Raw genomic sequence first — 23,276 nt, 5'->3', positions numbered from 1 at the left:
TGGCTGACAACTTGCATGTGGCAGCTGCTTCTGCTGCGGTGGGTGTGGGGCTGTCATGCTTCCTGCTTTAGAAATCTTTCTCATGATAGTCATACTGTTCTGAGAGGGGTTTTTTTCGTCATCAACCTGCTTTAAAAAAAGAAGAAAAATTCAACCCACAACTGCTCATCAGCTCCTTAGTGAAGAATGTTGCTTTCCCCCGGAGTAAGTGAAATCTGTTTTGTGGCTTTGTGTGCAGCAGGCTCTAGTTTAACTGTCTTACCTGGATTTTTAGCGGACCAGCTCCCTAAATCACAGGCAGTACTGGTGAACTGTTGTCACCTAAGCGTTGATCTCTGCATGTCCCTCCGTCACAGCACATCTGTAAACCCTGTCCACGCTTCACCTTCTAGCTCAGCAACACTGAGCTGCTGTCGTGACCCAGCTGTGGATCCTTGCCAGTGGTGTGTGTAAACCCCAAACCCTGATCAATGAACTGTTAATCAAAATAGATGCTGCCAACCAGCAAGTCTAAAAAGGAGCAGCCTGTTTGAGTGTCCTAGTGTGCCTGTGCTGGCTGCTGTGTTTGTGGTGAACCCTCCCACGAGGCAGCTCTGCGATGGAGAGGAGAGGCCCCTTGCCCTGCTCTGTGCACCCTGGGAGCAGTGGGTCCCACAGCAGCACCACGGGAGCTGGTCCCTCAAAGGGTGCAGAGGAACCCCGTTGAACACCCACATCAGCACAGGGCAGAGGATCTTCTGGAGAGCCAAGCCCTGGCATGAAGATGCGCTCTGTGTTCCTAGGTGGAGCATGGCTGGTGGCAACGTGAACACAGCCCCTGGAGATAGCTGCATGACTGTTCCCCGGGTGTTTGTGACACTGGAAGCCAGCAGACACCTGACAGCACTTTCCTGGCTTGATCAGGGTGTGTAGGTGGGGTTGTCTAACTCTGAAACGATGGAGTTTTTGTTTGGCTAGGGGTTTTTGGCCGTGTTCTGCGATACAGCCAAGCACGCAGTAGGGCTGTGGTTACTGCCATGGAGAGGGTTGAGCTGTGACCCACGGGTGGTGGAGGGAACGGGCAGAGAGCACCGAGGGCAGCACTCAGGTGTGCCGGGACTCGCTGGCCGCAGCCAGCACGAGGTGACTCCGTGGCAGAAGCAGAAGGGGACAAGGATGCCATCTGCCGCGTCACCTGCTCGGAACCTGTTTCTTCAGGTGGGGTCAGCTCAGCACCGCTGTGAAACACTCCCCAGGAACCTGGTTTCCCTCGGAAGGAGCTGGTGGAGGTGGCTCATTCTCAGACCTGGGATGTGCACGGGGGGGGAAAATGCCATTTCCATCTCTTTGCTTTGTGCTTAGCTCCTGACCCTAAGAATGCAAACCTGTTCTAGCATCTTTTCACACAGTGTTCAATGAGAAGATGTATTCTTGTTGCTGTAACAAGCCTGTTTTATAAGCTGGCTTTGGGCCACCGCAGCAGAAATCAGTGGGCTGGATGCATATGCTCTGCCTCTCCTTTCCAGGGGAGATGGGGGAGAGGGGCTTTGTCCCCCACACTCCACCTCTCTCTCTGCGAGGAGTGAAGCCCCTCTTAGGGCAGCTACTGTTAAATCTTTTCCTACGATTAAATTCTCTTATCTCCAGACCTCAATGACTGAAGTTTCTTGGAGAGATTTTCCTGATGCCGGGAAGGGGATTGAGCCTGCGTGTGCGTTTTCTGCTCCGCTTTGCTGCGAAGCCGTGTGAAATGGCCATAGGTGGCACTCTGGCTGCTGCTCGTGCCTGCGCGTTTCATGCGGAGAGGACAGAGCACGAGGAGGCTCTGTCTTGGGAGGCCAAGATCAATTTGGCCAGCTCCTGAGAGAAGATGAATGTATAGATTGTGCAGCGAACACGCGGTGCGAGCAAGGCTACAGTTAAGGGTAGAAATCAAGTTTAACAAATAAGGTGAAGCCCGATGGCAGAACAGCATCATGCTGTAGAAATACTGTTTTCTGCTATACAGATTTCTATAGACAGTGCTTCCATGTAGGTGATCTGGCATTTTGGATCTTGTGTGGATGAGGATTTAAGGAAACTTCGTACCTTGTTTAAGGGGACGTTTCACCCACTGTCAGGCTTTTCCAGCCAGCATTATTCTGTAGGGAGGTGTCAGCAGAACAGAGGATGCTGTTAAACTTGGTTTCCGACTCCTGGGTCTCCAGATGAGAATTTCAACCTGAGAGCACAAAACCTCCTCATGTAAATCAGTAATAGGAATAAGATTTAGAATGGGTGAGTACTCGAAGGGGGTGTTTGTTTGTTCTGTGCGGGGCCCTTGGCCTGCCGGGAGGGTCTTACATCTTCAGAGTCTGTTTGAACTCTGTGGGTCGGTCTCAGGGATCCCTTTCCTTCCCGTTCTTACATTTCAGTGTTCAGGTAGATTCATTTGAAATGCGGTGCAGCTGGGGGTGTCCATGTTTCACCCGCCTCCCCGCTGGAAAGGTTTCTGCGGGTTCACTCGTGTCCTGACAGGCAGCAGCTGTGTGCAGGGCAGCCTGGCTCCCAGCTCTGCTCAGCCAACACCTCTCCTATCAGCAGCCAACAAAGAGGTTTTGAAGTGGGTTTGTGATTAGGGAAAATTGCCTGCTAGAAACCTGATTGAGACGCGGGACTTGCTTATGTGCCAGTTGCTAAGGCGCTGTCTCTTGATCAGGACTGACACAGGTTTATATTGAAAACAAAGCCTGACACGGTAATCTTTGCTGTGGTTTTATGGCGGTGGGGACCACTGGTGACAATGTGGTTAACCTGATCTGTACAACAGGGAGAGGAACTGAAGGTGCAGAATTAATATGAGATAAAACCACAGGCGTGAAAGGCTCATTAAAAACTATCAAGCCATGAAGTAAAGAAACGTAGGAAAGAAATTATACCCGTGCCGAAGAGCAGTATGAAGATAAGGGGAGAAGTTGTTGGCCTGACAGTCCTTCAGAGAGGAGGAGAAAAAACGGGCTCCAAAATTGAGCCTGATAATGAAGTGATATCTAATGACCCTGCATGCAAAAGTGACTTTTTCTTGAAATGCTGGTTTTGTATTCTAACGGAGAAAAGCTGGGTAGTAGCAAAGGGAGTTGATAGATTTCAAAGGGAATATTAATCAGCAACAATTTGAAAGTCCTGCCAAAGATCTATTTAAATTGATGCATTTCTAATGGGAATTAATCTGCCATGTGTTTTCCTAAAATAAAATAACTCGGTAAGATATGAAGTCTGCATGTGTTCAAAGTGGACTTTGAACATGAGAAACGAACAAGATGGAGATGAGAGGGACTCACTGCAGTGTGCGGTGGGGCTGGTGCGGGGCCGGGGGGGTGTCAGCCGTCCCGCAGCGCTGCGGGGCGCCGGGACACACGGACGGGGCGCCGGGACACACGGACAGGGCGCCGGGACACACGGACGGGGCGCTGCGAGGTCTCCGGCCTTTCCACCCTGCTTTGAGCAACTCAGGTTGGCTGAAAAGCTGTGGCAAGGGGTGACCCGAGCTCTTGGCTGCAGGCGAGAGGGAGCAGCCCGGGCATCGGGCGGGATCCGGCTCCTGGGGCCACTGGGGAGCATCCTGCCCGGGGCTGTGGAGCTGGACAGGGCTGAACTGGAGACAAACTGGAAAGTGAAGGGTTAAACTCTGGCCAGCTGGACTTGGAGCAGCAGGCAGCATTCGAGGTACAGAGGACAAGTGGGATGTGAGAAGCTGGGATATTCAGGCACTGGGAATTGTGGGTGGCACTGAAAAGCCAAATACAAGAACAGAAACATATATCTTAATATATATTTCCATTGCAGTCACAAGCACAAATTGTGAGGGGGGGGAAGTGCATCTCAAGAGCAACATATGTGTTATCTCATGCCTCCATCTAAGTATACAAGCATGGGGTTTGTGTCTATTTAACATAAAGCTGGAAGTTTAGTGGACAGATGGTAGGAAGTTGGGCAACAGCATGTGTAGCTTGTAGCATGGATCTGTCTGAAATGAATGCCATCACCTAGCGCCGTTTCTCACAGAATGTTCCCCTTCAAATCCATCCCTAACCCACTTGCAAAGACGCTGAGCTGCCTCTTCAGCACAGGTGCGCTCAGGAAGTCAAAGGCCAAGCGAGCCTGGCCTCAGTGGGGCTGGGCGAGGATCTGGAGACGGCAAAACGAGATGAGAACGCGAAGCAGCGGCAGAAATGAGTTGATAAAAATCAACTGGCGTGGCTGAATCTGACAGACAAGCGCAGCGGGGTTTCTCCTCCTGCTTTTCAGGTGATGCTGCAGTGAGCAGAGGCGATGGATGCAGACACCTGCAGGACCTCGGCACAGCGAGGCACAGCAGACCGGGCAGGATTAGCAGGTACAAAATGTGCCTGTCGTGCTGAGGAACTCATGGCCTGCAGATTTCGGAGCCGTGCAGACAGGTAACAAACAGAATCTCGTACCACGCTGGGGGAGAAATAAATACTATTAATGCCGTTTGCAGGTGGGGAAACAGAGGCCCAGTGAGATAGTTCATCAAAACAGGACTAAAGTAATGCTCTCCAGTCTCATTTCATCAGGATGGTGTACTGTGAGTGTTGTGGTGCAGCCCTGCTCCAGCCAGGTTGCTGGGTACTGAGGGGATGAGACTCTACTGAGAGCTTCATGCAAATTTCGGGCTATTTTGCTTCAGAATTTGTTCTGAATTTTTAATGACACCTGCTGCCTCGGTGGTGGATCAGGAACAAGGAAAGGCCTCGTAGCAGTTTTATGTAGCCAAAGCAGCTTGTGGATGTTTGTAGCACATCCAGAGAGTTTTCTATCCAAAAGGCAGAAGCCAAATCTCAACCTTGGCCATTAAACCCCCGCGATGGACTAGAAGGGCTGGGTGATTCCCTCTCCCTGCAGCACAGCCCGTAGAGGATCCTGTGTGGCCACAGGTCACCCGTGGTTGTCACCGGTGCCGGCACGGCCGCCTCGCCGTGGGCTGCTTGGCCGTGGGTGTTCGCGCTGAGCAGCATCGACCGGCGGGGCCTCCCGAGCGGGACCGGATTCCCGCTGAGGATGGAGAATCGCTGAGCCGCTCATTGGGATGGTGAGCGGGGCCCTGGGGCGCTGGGTGGGGACAACTCAGGTCCGGTTGAAGGCGGCATCTCTGTGCGACAGCGATTCCGTTGACTTTATGTGGCCTTTGGTGAAGACCAAGACATGAATAAGGGCTTAAAGATTCGAGCTTTAGGGGCAAGGCGCACAGTTCATGCTGCCTTCCCAGGGATGTTGGTTTAGTTAGACCTGGCGGTGGTCATGGCAGGTGGTCTGAGCTTTTGTGTTATTGAGGAAATAAATGGCTAATTAAAAAATTCTTCAGTTAGATTAGTACCAGATGTTTCACAAAGCACTGTTCTAAACATCTGCCCAGCTGCCTTAGCAGAATCCGGTTTGATAATGCGGAGTCCTACTGGTCTTCAGCTTGAGAAAACATATTTGACAAAGTTTTCAGTTTTGGATCAAGTTTATGTAAATATTTGAAGATTTAAAGGATTAATAGGACTTCACATAGCTCCAGAAGCACTCTTCCACTTCACAACTACGAGTGGTGTCTTTTAATGCACAGCAGCAGCCTCTGAAGGTGGATGACAGCTCTCGGTTTGTCAATTACATGTTTATACTCTGCTTGACAGATAATTTTTTCATCATGATTTACTCTTCCTCATAATTAGATACAGCGATTAGAATACCTTGTGTGTTGTGCTGGAATTTTCCTCCGATGACGCTGTAGCTGGATGGTCTCTCGCACACCTGTTCCCCAGCAGGGTGAGCACAGGAATTAACTCTCCACCGCACCCATCTGTTTCTCTCCCTCCTGCCCCCCACTTTGAATCATTTCAGTCTCCTGGTATTGGGGAACTTCCACTGTTTTTCCAGGATATTCCCTATTCTGAGTTGATGTTTGTCTTATCTTCATTTAAGCTACTCCCTTACAGATCTGATCAGCTGGCTTGCTGTCCTTTGTGGGCAGCAGCATCCCTCCTCCTTTGTCTCAGATGCTCTGCTGTGTCTCTTTGGTACCCTCAGGAACGCTTTTTGATTTCAATATCAATGCAAAGAAATGGCCAGAGATGGAAGAAACAGAGAGAACTGAGCCCCTGGCAGCACTGCCCGCAGCTCCGTGTCCTCTTGTCCTCGGCCTCTTCAAACCCGCCTTCCCTGCTCACTCCCGCATGGCCCGTGAGGCTGCAACCCCAGCCAGCGACTGCTGCTGGGACGGCGTTTGGCATCTGGGTTGACATGCGGAAGAGAGGCCTGGCTGCGCGTCTGTTTTCCAGGTACAGTTATTACAGCAGTAAATTAACTGTAAATGCATCTCTGTAATGGATGTTTGTGTCAAAATGCCCAGTTTGCATGGAAAAGGTTGTAGTATTTGCACATAGACATTCGGTGCACGATTATGCAGTTTAAACGACTGAACGCACTGGTAGGCTTACAAATTCTTGCGGTTGGTGTCGTCCAGCACAGGGCAGACCCACGGGGAAGGATGTCGGAACGCAGCCAGGCTGGTGGTTCTCAAAGTCTCATCTCCGTCTTATCTCCAATACTATCAGAGCTGCACTGCCAGCATTTTAATGGGAAAGGGCCCTGTGTCTGGCGGCGAGCTGGTGGTTTCTAAAAGTCAGAGGGATCTGAGTTTCAGGTTACTTCCCACTTGCAGCGATGCGAAGCTGAGGCTGGGCAAGGACGCGGTGCTGCAGAGCTCCTCACTCAGGTGGCAGCTGGGCCGCCCTGTCCCTTTGTCACCTGCTGCCGCAGTGGCCCCCGCGGGCTCGCCGGGCCAGCTGGGGAGCGGCAGAGCCGGTGTGCGGGGAGAGCGATTCTGCTGCAAATTGTGCAGTTGTATGCTTAAAAACCCAGATGTTTAACTACGTGAAAAGGCTTGTTTGATTTGATCAGCACGGACTTACAAAAGCACCTGGGGAAAGTGTCCTCCCACAAGGAAGCTGCTCTTGACAGAAGAGCAGGGTTAAACAGGCACTTAAACCCCGGTCTGTTCTTGGGCCGTAGCTGAAACTGAGACCTTAGACCAACAGATCTGCTGGACAAAGCCACCTCAGCTGCTGCAAACGGGCTCCAGTGGATCAGGAGAAAAACCAAACTGTCTCGACTGTTAACACAGGTGGTGTGGATGTCCTCAGGATGTACCCAAAGAAGAATGAGATCTTTCTGGTTAGCCGCTGCCTGTGCGGCAGAGGGACAGACAGAAACGTGAGGCAGGATGACAGTCCCGGTGCTGTGAGCGGTGTTGGCGTTGAAGGGGGAGCGGGGTGCTCTCGGTGGCCTGTCCAGGCACCCGCTGTGACCTGCTGGGCACGTCTGCTCCACTTAGACTCTGCTGGCTGGCAACCAGGAATATTAGATCTGGGACAGATGACATTGTGTAGGTTTGACATATTTCTTCCGTTGTCTTTGTAGCTCTGTCAGCATCCTGTGGTCGTTTGCTGTCAACTGGGCTCTGGTTCCTTTGGGGAACAGGGAACTTGAATATCATTCTTTCTGGTTGTTTTTTGAGGGAGAGAGGGAGGAAGAAGGTAGAACTTGAAAACAAAAATGAGGTGGCTGAGATAACACAGGCTATACCGAAATCTCAAGGATTCACAGCAAAGAATAATGCTTCAGGTCAATTTTGGTTTCTAGAAATCAAGCTGTTGGTTAAATCCCAGTTCAAAAGTACTCATCCAAAGGCTTGCTCTGCCTTGGCTGTTGCCATAAAAAAGCAACGTTGGAAGTGTGTGGAAGGTCCGAGTCTAAGCATGGCTCATCGTGTGCTTGGGCTTTGAGAAAAGAGTTGTTCCACAACCACCCACCTTCTGAACTTTGGTTTTCTGCCCTGTCACCTCCACAACCCCGGGCTCCTCCACCTCTCTCAAGGAATCTCTTGCAGACAACAAAGGACTAAATAATCTCAAAGAATTCAATCCCTTTTCCAAATCCAGATGAAAAGGGCTGGATGAATGAAGTGCTATCGGGGAGCAGCAGTGTTGCTGAGGGAAGGCAGACGGAGCTGGAGGGCTGTTTCCCACGGAAACTCTGCTTAAAAAGTAGTGCAATTGTGCAAACATACCCGCCAAGTTCAATAACTGTTTGCAGTCCCTGTGCACAGTGCGGAGCGGGAAGTGCTGCTACTCCTGTTCGGGCTCGTGACTCTGCCGAGGACTCTGTGTGTCCCATGTCACTGAGCGTCGTGTCTCTGGTCCATCCCGGCTGAACAGGGGAAAACGGGTCACGTTCCCCGAGGGATGTCGGGCTCTTTGGGTCAGCGCTGGCCGTGCGGGGGGGACTGCACAACGGGGCCTCAAACTTGGCTGAGGCCTTTGTGTTTCTGGAACACAAACAGCAACTGACTTTGTTTGTAATAATCTCAGTATGTATCTGTTTACATAGCTGTTTAGTGCACAAATGTTTCTCATGAACGTTCTTTCCAAAGTACAGTACGTAAAGCTATTAATGTGCGATTGCTGTCCATTTCTTCAGCTTCGGGGTTCCTTGTTGAAGCAAATTTGAGCACCCGAATCCAAGCTAATCAGTTCCTGACAATATTTGGAGCTCTAAAAATGAGCACTAGGGTTTTTTGTATGATTCCCATTTCGAACTTGCAACCAAGGGACAGGTCTTGGTGTGGAGATATTTAACAAAACGTGTGGTTAAGTGATGTTGTGACTTGTGTTTTGCCAAGCAGAGACAGGTCGAATTATTGAGGTGGGAAACAACCCCCAGCTCGGATTGGCAGCGGGCTCAGCACAGCGATCCCCGCCTCCTCGTCTCCTCTGTCACTCCAGCATGTCCTTGGAGCACCTCACGGCACAGCATGGGATCGTGCGGGGTGGCCGGACAGATCTTCAGGGAGAGGTGAGTGAATTGCCACCCCGTGTCCCTTGGGGAGGGCAGTGATGGCCGGGGAGGAGCGAAGAGAGCACCTGGGGATGCTGAACCCGTGGGGCGATGCTTTAAACTGCACTCCCCGTGCCTCAGTTTCCCTTGCTGTGAAAATAGCGGCTCTGATGTGGTAGCGGGGATGTGCGGCTGGGGCGGGGGGTGCCCGAGCGGGATGCTGGGGAAGGAGGGTGCCCGGGACGAGCTGGCCCTGCGGCACAAGAGCTGCCCCGGCTGGGGGTCCCGGTGCGGGCGGGGGTCCCGGTGCGGGCGGGGGTCCCGGTGCGGGCGGGGGTCCCGGTGCGGGCGGGGGTCCCGGTGCGGGCAGAGCCCGGGCAATGCGCGGCGGAGCGGAGCTGTCCGCGGTGCTGATCCGCGGTGCTGATCCGCGGTGCCGACCCCCGGTGGCAGCCGCCGCGCTCCCGCGGCCGCGGAACTTGCGCTCTCCCTCCCCGCCGCTGCGCCGCGGAGCTGCCGGGGGAGCGCCGGGAAGTTTCTGCCGGCGGGGAGCGGAGCGGGCTGCGCCGGGGGCTCCTCCGGAAAAGGTGAGGGGGGCCCGGCCGGGGGAGGCGCTGACCCGGGCATCCCCGGGAGGGCCATGGTGCCCCCGGCACTCGCGTGGGGAGGACGCGGTCCCCGTGGGGGTCTGCAGGTGCAGGAGGGCAGGGAGCACGGCCCCGCTGCGTTCCCGGGGCTGAGCGCCATGCTTCCCTGGGGGGGGTGACCGAGCACAACACTGGGACAGTGCACGTGGGCATGGGCGACCCACAGTGCCACCTTTGCTCCCCGCACGGGCACTGGTGCGTGTGTGGCACATCTCACCGAGAGCTTTAGGGTGCACGGGGGCATGGGGTTGCACTGCTCTCAAAGAGGTGGCTGACAGGGCGTGGGGGCAGAAAACAGGCTCATTCTGGCTGTAACCGATGGGGGTGCGCAGCCCTGGCACAGGAAAACTCTATATTCTACAAAGTGATTTCTGGGAGCGGACTGAGGGCTGCCTTTCCTTACACTGTGACCTGTCCTTCAGATACCAAGTAGTGATGCTCCTTTGCTCTTCTGTGACTTTTTAAGGCTTGCTTTGTTTGCTAGGCTGGCAGCGGTGTCTAAGCTTCCCCTGCGCTAGGAATTCCAGAAATCGATTCCTGCTATTTACTATTGAAAGGGACGGAAGGTCGGCTGAGTTTCCAGGCTCATCAGGTTTCCTCCTCTTCTCCAAGAAAGGCTCTGGCTTTGTGGTACGTAGGCTGAAGAAAAGCAGCTGTCCAAGTCTGGACGGGAAAAGGGCAAAACCGACAATCACACAAAATAAAATGCAGAATTTTTGAGGTAGACAGAGCGCATGTGATCAGTCCAGCCATGCTGGTGCCCTCCCGGGTGCCAGATATGCACATGGCATGTAGCTTTAGGTTTGATTCTTCCTGTGAACACAATAATAGGGTTTGGGATGCAGAAGATGAGGGTTTCCTGGTAATGTACCTGTGGCAGCAGCTGCTTGGAAAACTTCATCTCATTTTGAACTCTGATTAAATTGAGGGGAAAGGAGCTTTCACAGTCTGTCTCTTCTCAGAACAGAGCCTGAGCACTGGAGCTTAAATCAAATTCAACAGCAGCTTTGTATGCCCAAAGACTACGTGGCCAAGCAGGTTGATTTTGAAGAGCTGCACATTTGGGTAGCCCCAGATGAGACATTCTTGTCTGAAGTCCCTCCCAGGGGAGCTACAGGTTTAGTTTTGATTGAGCATGGTTGTGTTTTTGAAATGTTTTTGAGTTGGTAGAAAACTCCAGCAGCTGTTTCTGTCAGAAACGAGTGTGAGCGTGTGTCGTACCCGCGCTGATGCTGCTGCAGCTTGTGATTCTCCGTGGAACTCGACAGCACAGGGCAAGGCTTGCTCGGGGGAGCGAGACCCCTGTGCAGGTTCCAGCAGGGAAGCACGACCAGAGCAGTTTGTGAATTGGCAGGGAGCAGGTTACGCACCGGCTCATTTCCGCAAAGGTAAAGACCATGTAAGCGTCTCCCGGGATGAGGAGGTCCCAGTGTCCCCCTCTCAGAGGAGCTCGGGGAAGCGCAGGGGAAAGGCTGAGAGTTTGGAGCAGTGCTTGTACTGAGCCTCGTTCACTTGCCTGTGTGCTGCACAGAGCTACGGTACGTTCACAGGATCTAGTTTATGATTTACTTTCAGCCACAAAAATGATAGCGCTCCACATTTCTATGGAACTGATTTATCGTTCATGTGTCAATGACATCATACCTATCAGTGCGAGAGATGCATCTTTATCATTTTCTGTATTACACTGCGAGATGTGTACTTTACAAATAGCTCCAGCACACCCATAGAAACAAGGCCTATGCCAAGCAATATGTCAGAAATAGAAGTTCCTCTGCCCTGGCTTATTGCTGCTTTTTGCCAGCTTGATCTCCCTGGACACTTGTAGCTCCCCTGCTGTATCGCAGGATGGAGACCTGCCAGGGATCTGAAGGCAATAAAGTCCTGCAGGCTTTGCCCGTTCTCCCCTTGCTTTGCTGCGCGTGTGCGCGCACGTGGGAGAGCAGGAACCATTCCTTCCAGGCTGTCGGTGCTGGGCCCGTCCCTGTCTCGCCACCAGTGCAGCTGTGTGACCCCAGTCCCTCCCTTTCCCCAGGCTACGTGTTGTCAACACACGGATGCTTTGCTGAAGCATCTTGGAGAGGTCGTGGGCATATTCCCTGTTCAGAGTATCTGCTTCCAAGGGCTCTTGAGGAAGAAAGAAATATTGCTTAGGGGAGAACTATGCATTATGAGGATCTCAGGAATTATTTGCTAAGCCCTAAATAAAGGTTGTTTCCAACTAGGTTAATGAAGGACCTCATTCTCATGGCTGGAGTCAGTCTTCTAAAGGGAGGTATAAATTACCTGTCCCTGTACCAGGGACACTGTCACTGTGTACCATGTCCCTGTGCCACTGGTGAGGGTCACACAGTGCCATTGCTGTCCCAGCTGTGCCATTGCTGTCCCCAGCCCTGCAGGGCTCTCCCCCGTGCCCCGCAGTGCGCAGGTGGGACGTTGGGGAAGGCGGCAGGAATGCTGTGTGCGATAAACAGCCCAGCAAGCAAGCTAACAGCTATCGAAACATATAATTAAACCATTATTTTCTCTCACCCCCTGTCCTCTTTTTTCGTCACCTGAACAAAATATTTTTCCATTTATTTGTTATCAGTGAAGGGAATGAATACAGTGAAACGTGTCTGCTGTTCTGCTCCGCTACCCCCTATTAACTTCCCGAGCACTTGGGAACCTTTGGCTCAGCTGCGCAAAATAACAGGGAAACGAATTAGGCCAATGAAACTCTATGGTTGAGTCAGGCACCCCGAGAAAGGGAATGACTTTTTGCTGGGTTTTTTGTTAATACATGTGTTCAGCTCTGAGTTCCTCACCTCCTGCACGGCGAGCGGCACGGATCACATTGAGCTACAGCTGAAGAAGGAAGGTCCCAGCAGGGCTCAGTGATCGAGGTGACGGTTCCTTTCTGTCCCCAGCTGTGGGGTGTCCTGGGCCGGGCTTTGATGAGCAGCTTGTTCCAAGTCCCTTTGTCCACCCCAGCCCTTCCCAGCACACACTGTGCTCGTCTCATGGCAGAGGCAATTAATATGCTGCTGGGATGGCATATGAACAGGTCTTGGCTGCATCGCAAGGACAATTTGGGCCAAGTCTCTCTGCTGATGTGGACGCAGGGACAGGCAGAGGCACACAAAGGACAGCGCAAGCCTGGAGGACATGGGGGACTTTGCAGAACCCGAAGCTTCCAGCTCTGAGCAGCCGGTCCCTGTGTCCCAATGTGCAGCCCCTGCTGCCGTCTGCGCATTCCTGAGACTTGCAAAGAAAATTGAGATCCAAAGGCTAATGCACCAGTAAAATCTGTAACTGACGAAATGGTAATCAAGGGAGATTAGCAGCCTGGTCCTGCGATTGTCCCCAGCGCAGGCCAGCGCTGCGCGCAGCGTTACCGAAGCGGGTCCCGCAGCGGTGGGGCTGGGGCTCACATGGGGGCCGGATGCTGCTGGCCTGGCCATGGCACTGTGCCAGGCCTGGGTGACAGAGCTGTCCCCTGCAGCTGGGGACCGAGCGCTCCTTCCTCAGCCAAGAGTCACTCTCACTTGTATTTGTATCTTGTATCTTGTATTGCAGATGGGAAATACATCCAACGCCTCTGTGTTCATCTCCACCTTGTCGGAGAGAGAAGACCTGATTTTTGGCACGCTCTATTTAGTCTTCGGTAAGGAAAGATGGGCTGTTTTACCCGTGTCCCTGCTGCAGGCAGCCCGGGCGCCTGCCGGAGACATTCCAGCCTTCTGCAGTCACTGGTGCTCCCAGGTGTGGTCACTCATTAACAGAATAATCCAACTGGCCCTCCACACCTTACTCAAAGGGATGATCTGGCCAAGGCTTGGTGACTGCATTCCCCTCTCAGGGGAACTGCAAGTACCTGCTATGCTTTTAAATATTTGGAAAACTGACAAACAAAATTTGAGGAACGTGTTGTAACTTCTACTGCAGCCAGATGAGGTGGGATGGGCTGGGACTCCGTGGTGGCATTGCCAGCTTCATGGCTGCCGGAGGTGGTTCGGACCTCCAGCTGGCCCTTGCTTTCCACAGAGGGTGCTGGTCGATGTCCTGTGGTTTGTCCTTGGCACTGAAAAGCCAGCGGGCAAACCTGAGGGGCTAGGTCGTGCTCTGTGGCGGCCTGGTCCTGGTTGATGGGGCCAGAAGGGACTGGTGGGCAAAGAAAAGCCAATTTTCTGAGCCCTGAGCACATTGTTTCCCAAATGCTAGAGGTTTTCATGCCTGTGAACACGGGGAACCCAAAGGGTGCTCACCCCACTGGGGCTGCCGGCAGTCCTATAGGCACCTCCGGCTGCCAGGAATTAGTAAAGCTCATCAAATGTACGTGGCACAGATGTGAGACTGTTCTGTGGGAAAAGCTCCTCGTGAGGCTGGGAACAAGGACACACATCTCAGTTCTCCACCCTGCAGCAGCTCCAAAGCCTGGATTTGGCCGGGTCTTGCGTGGGAATCCTGTTCCTGCGAGGAACTTTAGTGTTGGCCGTTCAGCGGCTCTGGAAGCTGGTTCTTACCATGCTGTTTAATTTACAGCCTAATCTGTTAGGGAGAAACTCTTGTCCTACCCAGCCTGCTCCAAAAGAAGCAAAGATTCCCCTTCTGAGGACACTGAAACCTCTTTTCAATGAAAGGACAATTACATAATTGAAAAGAAGAGAGATAGCCCTTGTTATAAAATTTTAATCACCACTGTTGTTTTAAATGCACTAACAGCAAACAGAGAGCCTTTTTTTGTTTAGTCTGGATTTTCCTTGATCTCTATAATGCCTTTCTTCTTGTTTATTTTGTTACCATGATAGTGGACAACACGTATTCACAGGAGTGACACTGCCAGGAAGAAATGAAAAAGGCGAAGGAGCCCAGCTCCTTGGCCTCACATCAGAGGAGCAATCGCACAAAGCTCCCGTTATTTATCCCGCTGGAAGGAAGTTCCCTCTGGCTCCTTCCAGCTGGAAGAAGTGACTCTGGCCAGATCCTGCACCCGCAGCCCGCTGCAGTCTCATCCCATCGCTGCCCTCCTGCCGAACACCTCTGTAGGAGCTCAGGAAGGGGAAGGGATCAGATCGGATGTAAAGCAGCTCCAGATGTGCTCACGGAGCTCTGCAGGTCCCGTGGGCTCCCCTGCTCAGCCCTGGATAGGGAAGCCTGGTGCCCTTTCCACCCTCTGTAGACATCTCGAGTGTGTTCTTCCAAGCATCTCAAGATGATTCCAGCTCCTTTCGTGGCTCTGTTACATACAGCACCGTTCCTCTGCCTTCTCCACAGGCATCATGTCCCTCTCTGGGAACTCGCTGCTCCTGCTGGTGGCCTATCGGAAGAGGTCCGTGCTGAAGCCTGCCGAGTTCTTCATCGTCAACCTGGCCATCAGTGACCTGAGCATGACGGTGACGCTCTTCCCCTTGGCCACCTCCTCCTTCTTTGCGCACAGGTACCCCGTGGGAGCGGCTCTGCCGCGGCCGATGGCCCCGGGCACGGTTTGCACGCCGCGTTGTGACAGGCGGAGGTCGCAGACGGGCTTTCCCTCGCAGGTGGCTCTTCACGCAGGCCGTCTGCACCCTTTACGCCTTCTGCGGGGTCCTGTTCGGGCTGTGCAGCCTCACCAGCCTGACGGTGCTCAGCGCGGTTTGCTGCCTGAAGGTCTGTTACCCAGCATACGGTAGGTGCTGGGATGCGTTATCTGATCTGTGCTTACACCCCTCTCTGCTAACAGAATGGGTTTTTTCTTTCCTTATGGGCCAGATCCACCTGTTCTGGGAAAGCTTTGCCGCAGGGCAGCCTGTTCCTTGTCGGTACATGGTGCTGCAGACTCTGGAGGCTTTTGTCACTTGTGTATCCAGCCCCTTCCACCCGCACGGGGCTCAGGAGCCCCAGCACGCTGTGCCCATGACCTGTGCGTGCATCTCAGCCGTCCCTGCCTCCAGAGCCGCCTGCGCTCCCACCTCAGGAGCATCATCCTGTAAAGAATCAAGGGGGGTGTCCCACCCCTGTAGAAAAGTGCCAGCTGCTGTGTCACAGCAGGTCACAGGGTTTTGGACACCAATACACAGCCCTGAGCTCAGGCCAGCGCAGACTCTGGGAAGCCGCAAGCTCTGGCAGCACGAGGAGGAGCCGCCTTCCCTTGTCCCTCTTGGGAGAGCCACAGGCCAAATGTATTTAATTCACCGAAATAATTAATACAGGAGGGCTGGGTCTGCAGCGTTGTAGTTCATTTCTGTAGCCCTATTTTCACCCAGACTTCCTCCGCAGAGCTGATGTGAATGTTTGCAGCTCTAGGCTTGGGCACCAGCTCTTTGTAGAGGGCATGGACTGCGGGGAGCACTGGAGGAACTGAGGGGACCCGGGGTGTCCCCTACACAGCTACAGCTCCTCCTATTTGGAGTTCTTCTTTATTTCCTCAGCTCAGATCGTAATTGTCCATCTAGCATGTATCTTCAGAATAGACTCTGGATTAGAGACCAAAAATAGGAATTAAATGGGAAATCAAAGATACCAGTTTGATGTGCAGACCTGCACCCCAGGGTGCATGCTCACCCCCGCCCCGGGCCCACTGCCATCTGCCCGCAGCCAACACGCTTTGTCCTCCGCAGCTGACGGTGTCTCAAGGACGATGCCAGAGCAGAGTCACCTTGGTTATGTGTCAGCACAACAGCTCAGGAGATGGCTGAAAAGGTGGAAGGACAGATAAAGATAGAAGTGGGCTGTTCAAAGGCAGCCCAGGTACCGGTGGCTTTTCCCTCTCGAGATCAGGCAGCACTTGGCAGCCGGGTAGGCTGAGCTTATCTCCCTGTGACACCCCAGCCCATTTTCCATGAGGAAATGTCTAATCACAATGTGCTTTTAATTGCTTAATTTCAAAGAGAAACGTTACTGCTGTGTATGGCTGAAGATTTAGCACTTTATACTGAGCTCTTAGAAGTTTTAGATTGGATGTGGGATGGGGCTAAAAGGACAATAAACCACCTCCCCCAGTGCTTCAGCTGGCCAGAGAGGAAAAGGTCCTTCAGCTGACAGTGTCTGGGAAGGCTCTGAGCCGTCCTGGAGCCACCGGTCTGCCCGTACTGGGCTGCTGCAGCCGGGCAGCGTCTGGCCCCTCTCTCCCGTGGGTGCCGCTGTGTCCCCGAGGGGCCATGTCCCCCCCACACCACCAGCAGCCACACGACCTCCCAGCGATTGCTCCTGAAGCCGAGTGAGGCTGCACGGCTGATCCTGCCGCTTGCTGCCCGGACTGCTGCAAACCCTGACATTTCTTGGGGCCCCTTGCTCTGGGTGCCCAGCCGAGTGGGACAGGAGGATGTCCGTGTGTCCTGGGCCGGGGGATGAGTGCTGGCACAGCTCTGCTGGCTCCGCAGCTGTGCTGTGGCCATGCTGTGTGCAGCATGGGCACCTGGCCGTGTCCCCAGTGCCTGGAGCTGTGGGCAGCGAGAGGTCACAGCGCCTCTCTCCACTCCCACGGGGAACCATCCTCACCGCGATCCCTCCGCCACAGGCAACAAGTTCTCGCCGTGCCACGCCGGAGTGCTGCTGCTGTGCGTCTGGGCGTACGCCCTGGTGTTCGCCACGGCCCCCTTGGCCGAGTGGGGCAGCTACGGCCCCGAGCCCTACGGAACAGCCTGCTGCATCTCGTGGGAAACCTCCAGCAGGGAGGCCACGCTCTACATCCTCGCCCTCTTCATCTTCTGCTACCTTCTGCCCTGCCTCCTCATCCTCGCCTCCTACTCGCTGATCCTCTGGACGGTGCGGGTGTCCCGCAGAGCCGTCCGGCAGCACCGGTCTCCGCGGCGCGGCGCCCGCAGCGTGCACGGCCTGGTCGTGAAGGTAGGGGGGCTGGGGGCTCGGGGACCCCCTGCCCCAGCCACCGCCCCGCGGGCAGGGGACGCGGCGGGACTCGCGTCCAGGGTGTTTGCTGCTCCCAAAGAATTCTCCAGGTGTTTGTATCAGTGCGGGTAACAACACATTTCTTCTCGTTTAAAGCCATCAGCTGGAGGAGTTTTCATTTTAAATTACATTGGAAAAGATCATGAAAGGAGCCTGCATGAGTCATTGTTCCCCAGACTACAAGCTAATACTACAATTTACCAAGGATATGTCAGGAAAAAAAAGCGGATACCCTTAAAGAAAAAAAAGAAACCAGCTTTCCAACCTGGCCTCAGGTTTGCTCAGAGGAGCGGAGTCTGGGCATGGTCCGTCTCCAAAGCCTCTCGGTCAGGCTGCTCAGCAGCACGCGGATTGCCAGGGGGATTTTGGGTGCTGCCAAGAGGCTGTTGGGGCCTGGCCTGGTCCCCGTGGGGTCACCAGCTGGTTTGTGCCCTTCACTGCCGCGGCTGGGGTGATTCCTGAGTTTCTAGGTGGGACAGGGTGTCAGTGACCTGCAGCGAGTGCAGGTCGATGTGCTCACACTGGGATGTGCTCAGTTGCTGCCCTGATGTCTGACACCCCGCTCTCCAGTGGAACGGGTCCAGAAGGACAAACACCCTTCCCTGGGGATGTGACCGGCTGCTCGGGGCCATGCTGCACGTGGCTGAGGTTGTTGGGGGCTCAGCATCCCGTGTGTGCTACAGGAGGCTCACAGATCTCCATCTCTTCTCCCCCCAGCTGAGCATCGCCGTGTGCCTGGGGTTTCTGGCTGCCTGGACCCCTTATGCCATCGTCGCCCTGTGGGCCGTCCTCGGCGACACCAGCCAGGTGCCAGCACTGGCCTTCGTGCTGTCGGCCGTCTTCGCCAAGTCCTCGACGCTCTACAACCCGCTGGTGTACCTGCTCTTCAAGCCCAACTTCCAGAAGTTCCTCTCCAAGGACATGGTGCTCGCCCGGGCCGTCCGCACCCTGCTCTGCTGCGCCTGCCCGCGTGCCGCGCTCCAGCCCTTCCCGTCCGCGGGCGGCAGTGACCACGCTGGTGCCTGCAGGGACTGCAACGGCGCTTTTGAGTGTTTCAGTACCTACCCCAAGTGCTACAGCCCGGCGCAGGTGCCCGGCGGCTCGGCCCCGCGCGCTCCCCTGCCCGTCCGGGCCGCTGGAGCCGCTCGCCGGCCAGGGCTGAAGAGGACGGTGCAGGTGATGGTGCTCGTCACACGGAGAAGGTCGGGCCTGGGCGCCGTGAATGTGGCGGGGGAAGCTCTGCCGTCCGACGTGGTGAAAGACCTCCTCTGAGCCCACCGGGCCCCTACCGGCGCACTGGAGAACAAACCCAAACGCAACATTTCTCTCACCTACATATCCAATGGGTCCCCAGCATGTTCTGCAGATGAAGTGACATGGAAACTTAAGACCGACCTTGTCTCCTCCTCAGGTTTGGCTCTTGCAGCTCTGAGCCTTGTCTTTGCACTTGAGAAATTAAAAATAGATCCCCAGTGCCTGAAATCTGAGCAGGGTGCACGTCCAGGGTGCAGTTTCTCCTGCAGCTTGTTCTCTGGGCCTATGTTTTTCCATCCTGGTGCTCTGATGACCAAGAAGGAACTTGGTTGTCTCAAGAAACTGTGCCTGGCAGGGCAGGCTGGGGCAAGGAGGCCCCGAGAGGCATCTCACCCCAGCAGCTCCTGTTGACCACGTCCTTTCCTGCCGGGAAGGGCCACACGCTCAGCTACCTCACCTGAGATTACAAAGCATCTTTATGTACCTCTCAAGAGACTCTGCAGGCTGGGTTGTGCCCCTCCCTTGATTTGAATGCAAACCCACCACCATCCTATAGATCGAAATGGGGTCTTTAGTGTAAGGATTTAGGGTTGAAATAATCCTGGTGCCAGTACCAGCCACCCCAGGTCGTGCTCTCCAGGCGCCCGGGGCTGAGCTCGGGGGTCCCCGTCCCAGCTCCGAGCTGCTCGTGGGCACGGCGGGGCTGGCTCTGCTTTGCAGAGGCTGAATAACACGGTGCTGAGAGGGGTTGATCATGCCCCCAGAAATTAAAAGATGCATTCAAAGTGATGAGAAGAGTCGGTAGCAGAGGTGGGAGACGCGCTGCCAAAACCACAACCCCTCGCCAGAGCTGCAGCATTAAATTACGGGCTTGCTAAATGGAGACAGTGAAACGTTTTCTGCACCGAGTGCTGAGAATCAGGCGCTGCCCGCGATGCTGTCGCTGGTTGTGCTCAGCCTGCCGGCTCCTGCCAGCCGACCCCGCGCTCTGCCGCCTCCCTTTGCTCTCCAGACACAGATACTGCTATTTTTAGCAGTCGCTCCCAGAACTGGGATGTATTGCTGCTGCTTCTTAGTGCTGCTACAGCAGCCTCCTCATCTCCATCTCCATCTCCATCTCCATCTCCATCTATCATCTCCATCTCCATCTATCATCTCCATCTCCATCTATCATCTCCATCTCCATCTCCATCCTCTCCATCTCCATCTCCATCTCCTCTCCCCCAGCACTGCACAGACCCGCTGTCCGCAGGGATACAGGGGGCTGAGAGGGCTTCCTGGGGGGCAGACGGCAGGAGATGCCCCAAATAAGTCATTTAAGCTACAAACACGCACTGCTGAACACGGGCATTAAAAATCTCAGTGTTTTTGGCCTCGACATTCTGTCCCAATTCTGGTGCAGGTGGCGGTGGGGCCGGTGCGAGCCCTGCAGTGGGGAGGGCAGTTGCTGCAAGTGGGGGCCCCCGGCAGAGGGTGCTGGGGTCCTGCCCTTGGTGTCCCCCCGTGTGCCATCGTTACCCGCTGCTGCTGCACAGCTCGAATTAGCGCACGACAGCATGGCCGTCGTGGCTCTTGCTTTGTCCCTTGGTCATTTCACAGAGTCATAGAGTGTCCTGAGCTGGAAGGGACACACGAGGATCATCAAATCAACTCCTGTCCCTGCACTACCCCCAAATTCACACCATGATTTTCACTTACCCACTTCAACTGGCAGTTCCGCTGTGACAAGAGGGGGTCGTCAATACCTCTGGAGTGCACTCGCATCTTCTCGGGATGGTTTTGCCCACATGTGACACCCGCAGGTGCAGGTTTTTGGGGCAGGGCAGGATCTGTGCACAAGAGCCAAGTAATAACTGCAAGGCCACGCAAGGCACAAACCCTCCTGCCTTCGCTTCCCACTCCTGCTGTACAAACCACAACCCAAAGATGTGCAACGTTTGCAAAATGCTGCAAACAAAGAAAGAAAAGTCAGGGCAGCCGGTGAAGGGAGGGGACAGAGTTTGCAAGGGGGTGCAGGTTCCCAGGAGGGTCAGCACGGCCCCGTCCCACACGCAGCCAGGGCTCCGAGCGCCGTCCCAGGCGCTGCAGCACACGGGGGTCACAAGCGCTCGGTGTCTCTGCTGACTGCTCATCGTGTTTCAGAAATTGTACATTTTTAAAGTAAATTCACTCATGCAAAACTGCCATTTGACTTGGTTCGCTTCTGTGTTAGTGGGATAAATGGCGATATCGCTGCTGTGCCGCGGGCAGGAGCGCGGGGACCTGGGGCCAGCAGAGCTCCCCTGCCCTGCGGCTGAGCCGTCGTCCTGCGGGCAGGGACGGGGCGCCGGGCTGGGCTGTGCCCTTGAGCCGCCCGCTCGGCCCAGCCCCAGCTGTGCCCGCTGCCCATCGCACCCCGGGAGCACAGGACCCCGAGGGGAGGCCAGGGGCTGGTGTCCCACCAGGGGACTGGAGCACGAAGGGCTGCTGCCGCCTCCTGGGGACACGGACGCCCTGGGGGAGCCGAGGGGCCAAGGCTGGGACCCCGGCTGGGCTGGTGCTTTGGGCTGTGACGGGCTCAGGGACACAGTGCAGCCCAGCGCTGGGTCCCTGCTCTGCTCAGCAGCCCCCGCACCTGCTGGTTTGTCCAGTGCTGGCTGCAAACCACTGCAGCCCAGTAATCACCCAAAGGACACAGGGAAAAACAATCTGCTAGTCCCTCAAGTCCTTTGTTACTCCAGGAACACCCCACATAATCTTTAGTTTGGTGTGAGAGTGCATAATATCGAGAGCACATAACACTGACTATGCTTCGATCGACATCCATGCGCAACACTCCCACTGCCGGGGAGTCCGGGCAGCAGCACCGCAGCCGCTCAGCAGAGCCCAGACCCATTTAACAGCTGCCGTGCACCGTGCCCAGGCCAAACAGCAGCTCCAGGGTCCCTCCCCGGCACGACCTGGGGCTGCCACGACCCAGACGCACCTGTGAGGCTGGGCCTGTGCCCTGGGCCACCCCAGCTGCTGCTGATTTAGTCAGTGTCCCCAGCTGGGGATGGTGCCATCAGCTGCCACCAATTACCCAGTACAAGAGGCCACCCCTTTTTCCAGGTTCTGGTTCCGTGGTGGTTGCTGGGGTGAGCCTGAGAGGAGGATGGTGGTGTTGTCCCTTGGGGCCGAGGTAGGGTCTGCGTTGGTTGTTGTGATGGGTTGGGGTCTGGGAGGTGGTTGCTGGTGGTGGGAACTGGTTTCCTTAGCTTGGGGTGCTGCTGCAGCCTGGTCCCCAGCCCTGGGCCGGGTGCGGGGGTGTGTTGCTGGTTGGTGGGAGCCTGGTCCTGGTGCGGGGGACAAGCCAGGGCTGCCTTGGTCTGGGTTTGGTGCCTGGGCAGATGACTATTGCATTTGGTCCTTCTGTGGCATCTTTTAGATTAGGCTGTGCAAACAGCCTATAGGTGCTTTAATGTTTAAAATATATGAGCGTCTCTTGGTGTGGTTGAGTTAAAAATAACAGCTTCTTAACGATGAAATGGAGGTGGGGGAGGCTGGGGGTGTTTGCTGCATTTGGCTGGTGAGTCACGAGTAGGGCTGGGGTCTGGCTCTGGGGCAGCTCAGGCCGGGCCTAAACCAGGCTCTGTGCACCGATCCCACACCAGTGACCGCCCTGCGACGGTCTCAATGCCCACAGATGTGTCACTGTGGGGACAAGAGTGGTGACGTGTCTGCGGGACAGGCTGGAGCCCCATTGCGTGCTCTGGCATGTCCTGTGGGTGAGACCTGGTGGGAAAACGGAGGCAGAGGCTGGGCTCGTGACGCAGTGGAGCGGGTTTGCTGTCCTGGTGACAGCCCTGGTGGTTTGGGGAACACGATGGGCTGGAAAAATGACTTCTGGGAGTGTGTGAGCAGCCCCAAGCTGAGCTCTGGGTTCCCCGGCTGCCCTTTGTGTGGGTCCTCGTGTCCACAGAAACAGTCCCGGATTTGCCGGTGGAACCTGGGGCTCTATAATTAGTGACATCTGCATTGTACCTCCTGCTGGCTCCAGAGCTAAGAGGGAGTAATAAACCTCAAGTTTACTCTTGCACAAGTTTGCAGATTACACTGAGTTAGGACGGGGCTCCTGGTGATGGTGGAAAGAGGATTAGAGCTTAATATTGGCCTGATAAAATAGGAATTTATCTAAAGTTACTGCAGGGAGAGTCAATCAGGGAACAGACAAGTCTTCATTTCGAAGCGTGTAACTTTATGCGAAGAAATCCAAACTGAAATGACTGTCACGGGAAAGCCAATGTATTGATAAACGAGTATGAGAACCGGTCACTGAAGTGGTGGTGAAAGCCTCTCCTGGTTCCAGCTGGTTAGTGCGCATTTTGAGAGGGAACAAAGCTGCCGCAATTCCAAGTTTCGACAAATGTAATATTTCCTTAGATTTTTAGAACAGTTGCTTTTAAATTAAACCATCCAAACTTTCTTCTCCTTAATTGCTTCAAAGCGATTTCATTAGTTCTAGCCGTATCATTTAATTGCTTCCATTGAATGTGTAAAATCACTCCCAGCGAAGGCTCATTAGCGGCCGGAGCACTGTCGCTAATTGCCAGCAGAGGGCGGGAAGCGACCGCTTTGCCTTGCTGCAGTTCCCGAGGGGCCGGGCTGTGGGTCCGGCCCCTCCGGGGGTTT

At 54.7% G+C, this 23,276-nt stretch overlaps 1 protein-coding gene across 1 annotated transcript; it reads left to right on the top strand.

The window, feature by feature from the left end:
- Positions 1-8,738: 8,738 nt before the first annotated feature.
- LOC136108335 (opsin-5-like) lies at positions 8,739-19,736 on the top strand. The gene is made up of 6 exons (XM_065850043.2): positions 8,739-8,877; positions 13,065-13,152; positions 14,763-14,925; positions 15,026-15,153; positions 16,984-17,312; positions 18,090-19,736. The coding sequence occupies exons 1-6, from the start codon at positions 8,809-8,811 to the stop codon at positions 18,642-18,644; spliced, it is 1,332 nt and encodes a 443-aa protein (XP_065706115.2). The 5' UTR covers positions 8,739-8,808; the 3' UTR covers positions 18,645-19,736.
- Positions 19,737-23,276: the final 3,540 nt, after the last annotated feature.

This window comes from Patagioenas fasciata, chromosome 16 (assembly GCF_037038585.1).
Source record: "Patagioenas fasciata isolate bPatFas1 chromosome 16, bPatFas1.hap1, whole genome shotgun sequence".
Lineage (NCBI taxonomy): Eukaryota > Metazoa > Chordata > Aves > Columbiformes > Columbidae > Patagioenas > Patagioenas fasciata.
The sequence above is the reverse complement of the archived record's forward strand: the minus strand, read 5'-3'. Positions and strand labels throughout refer to the sequence as shown.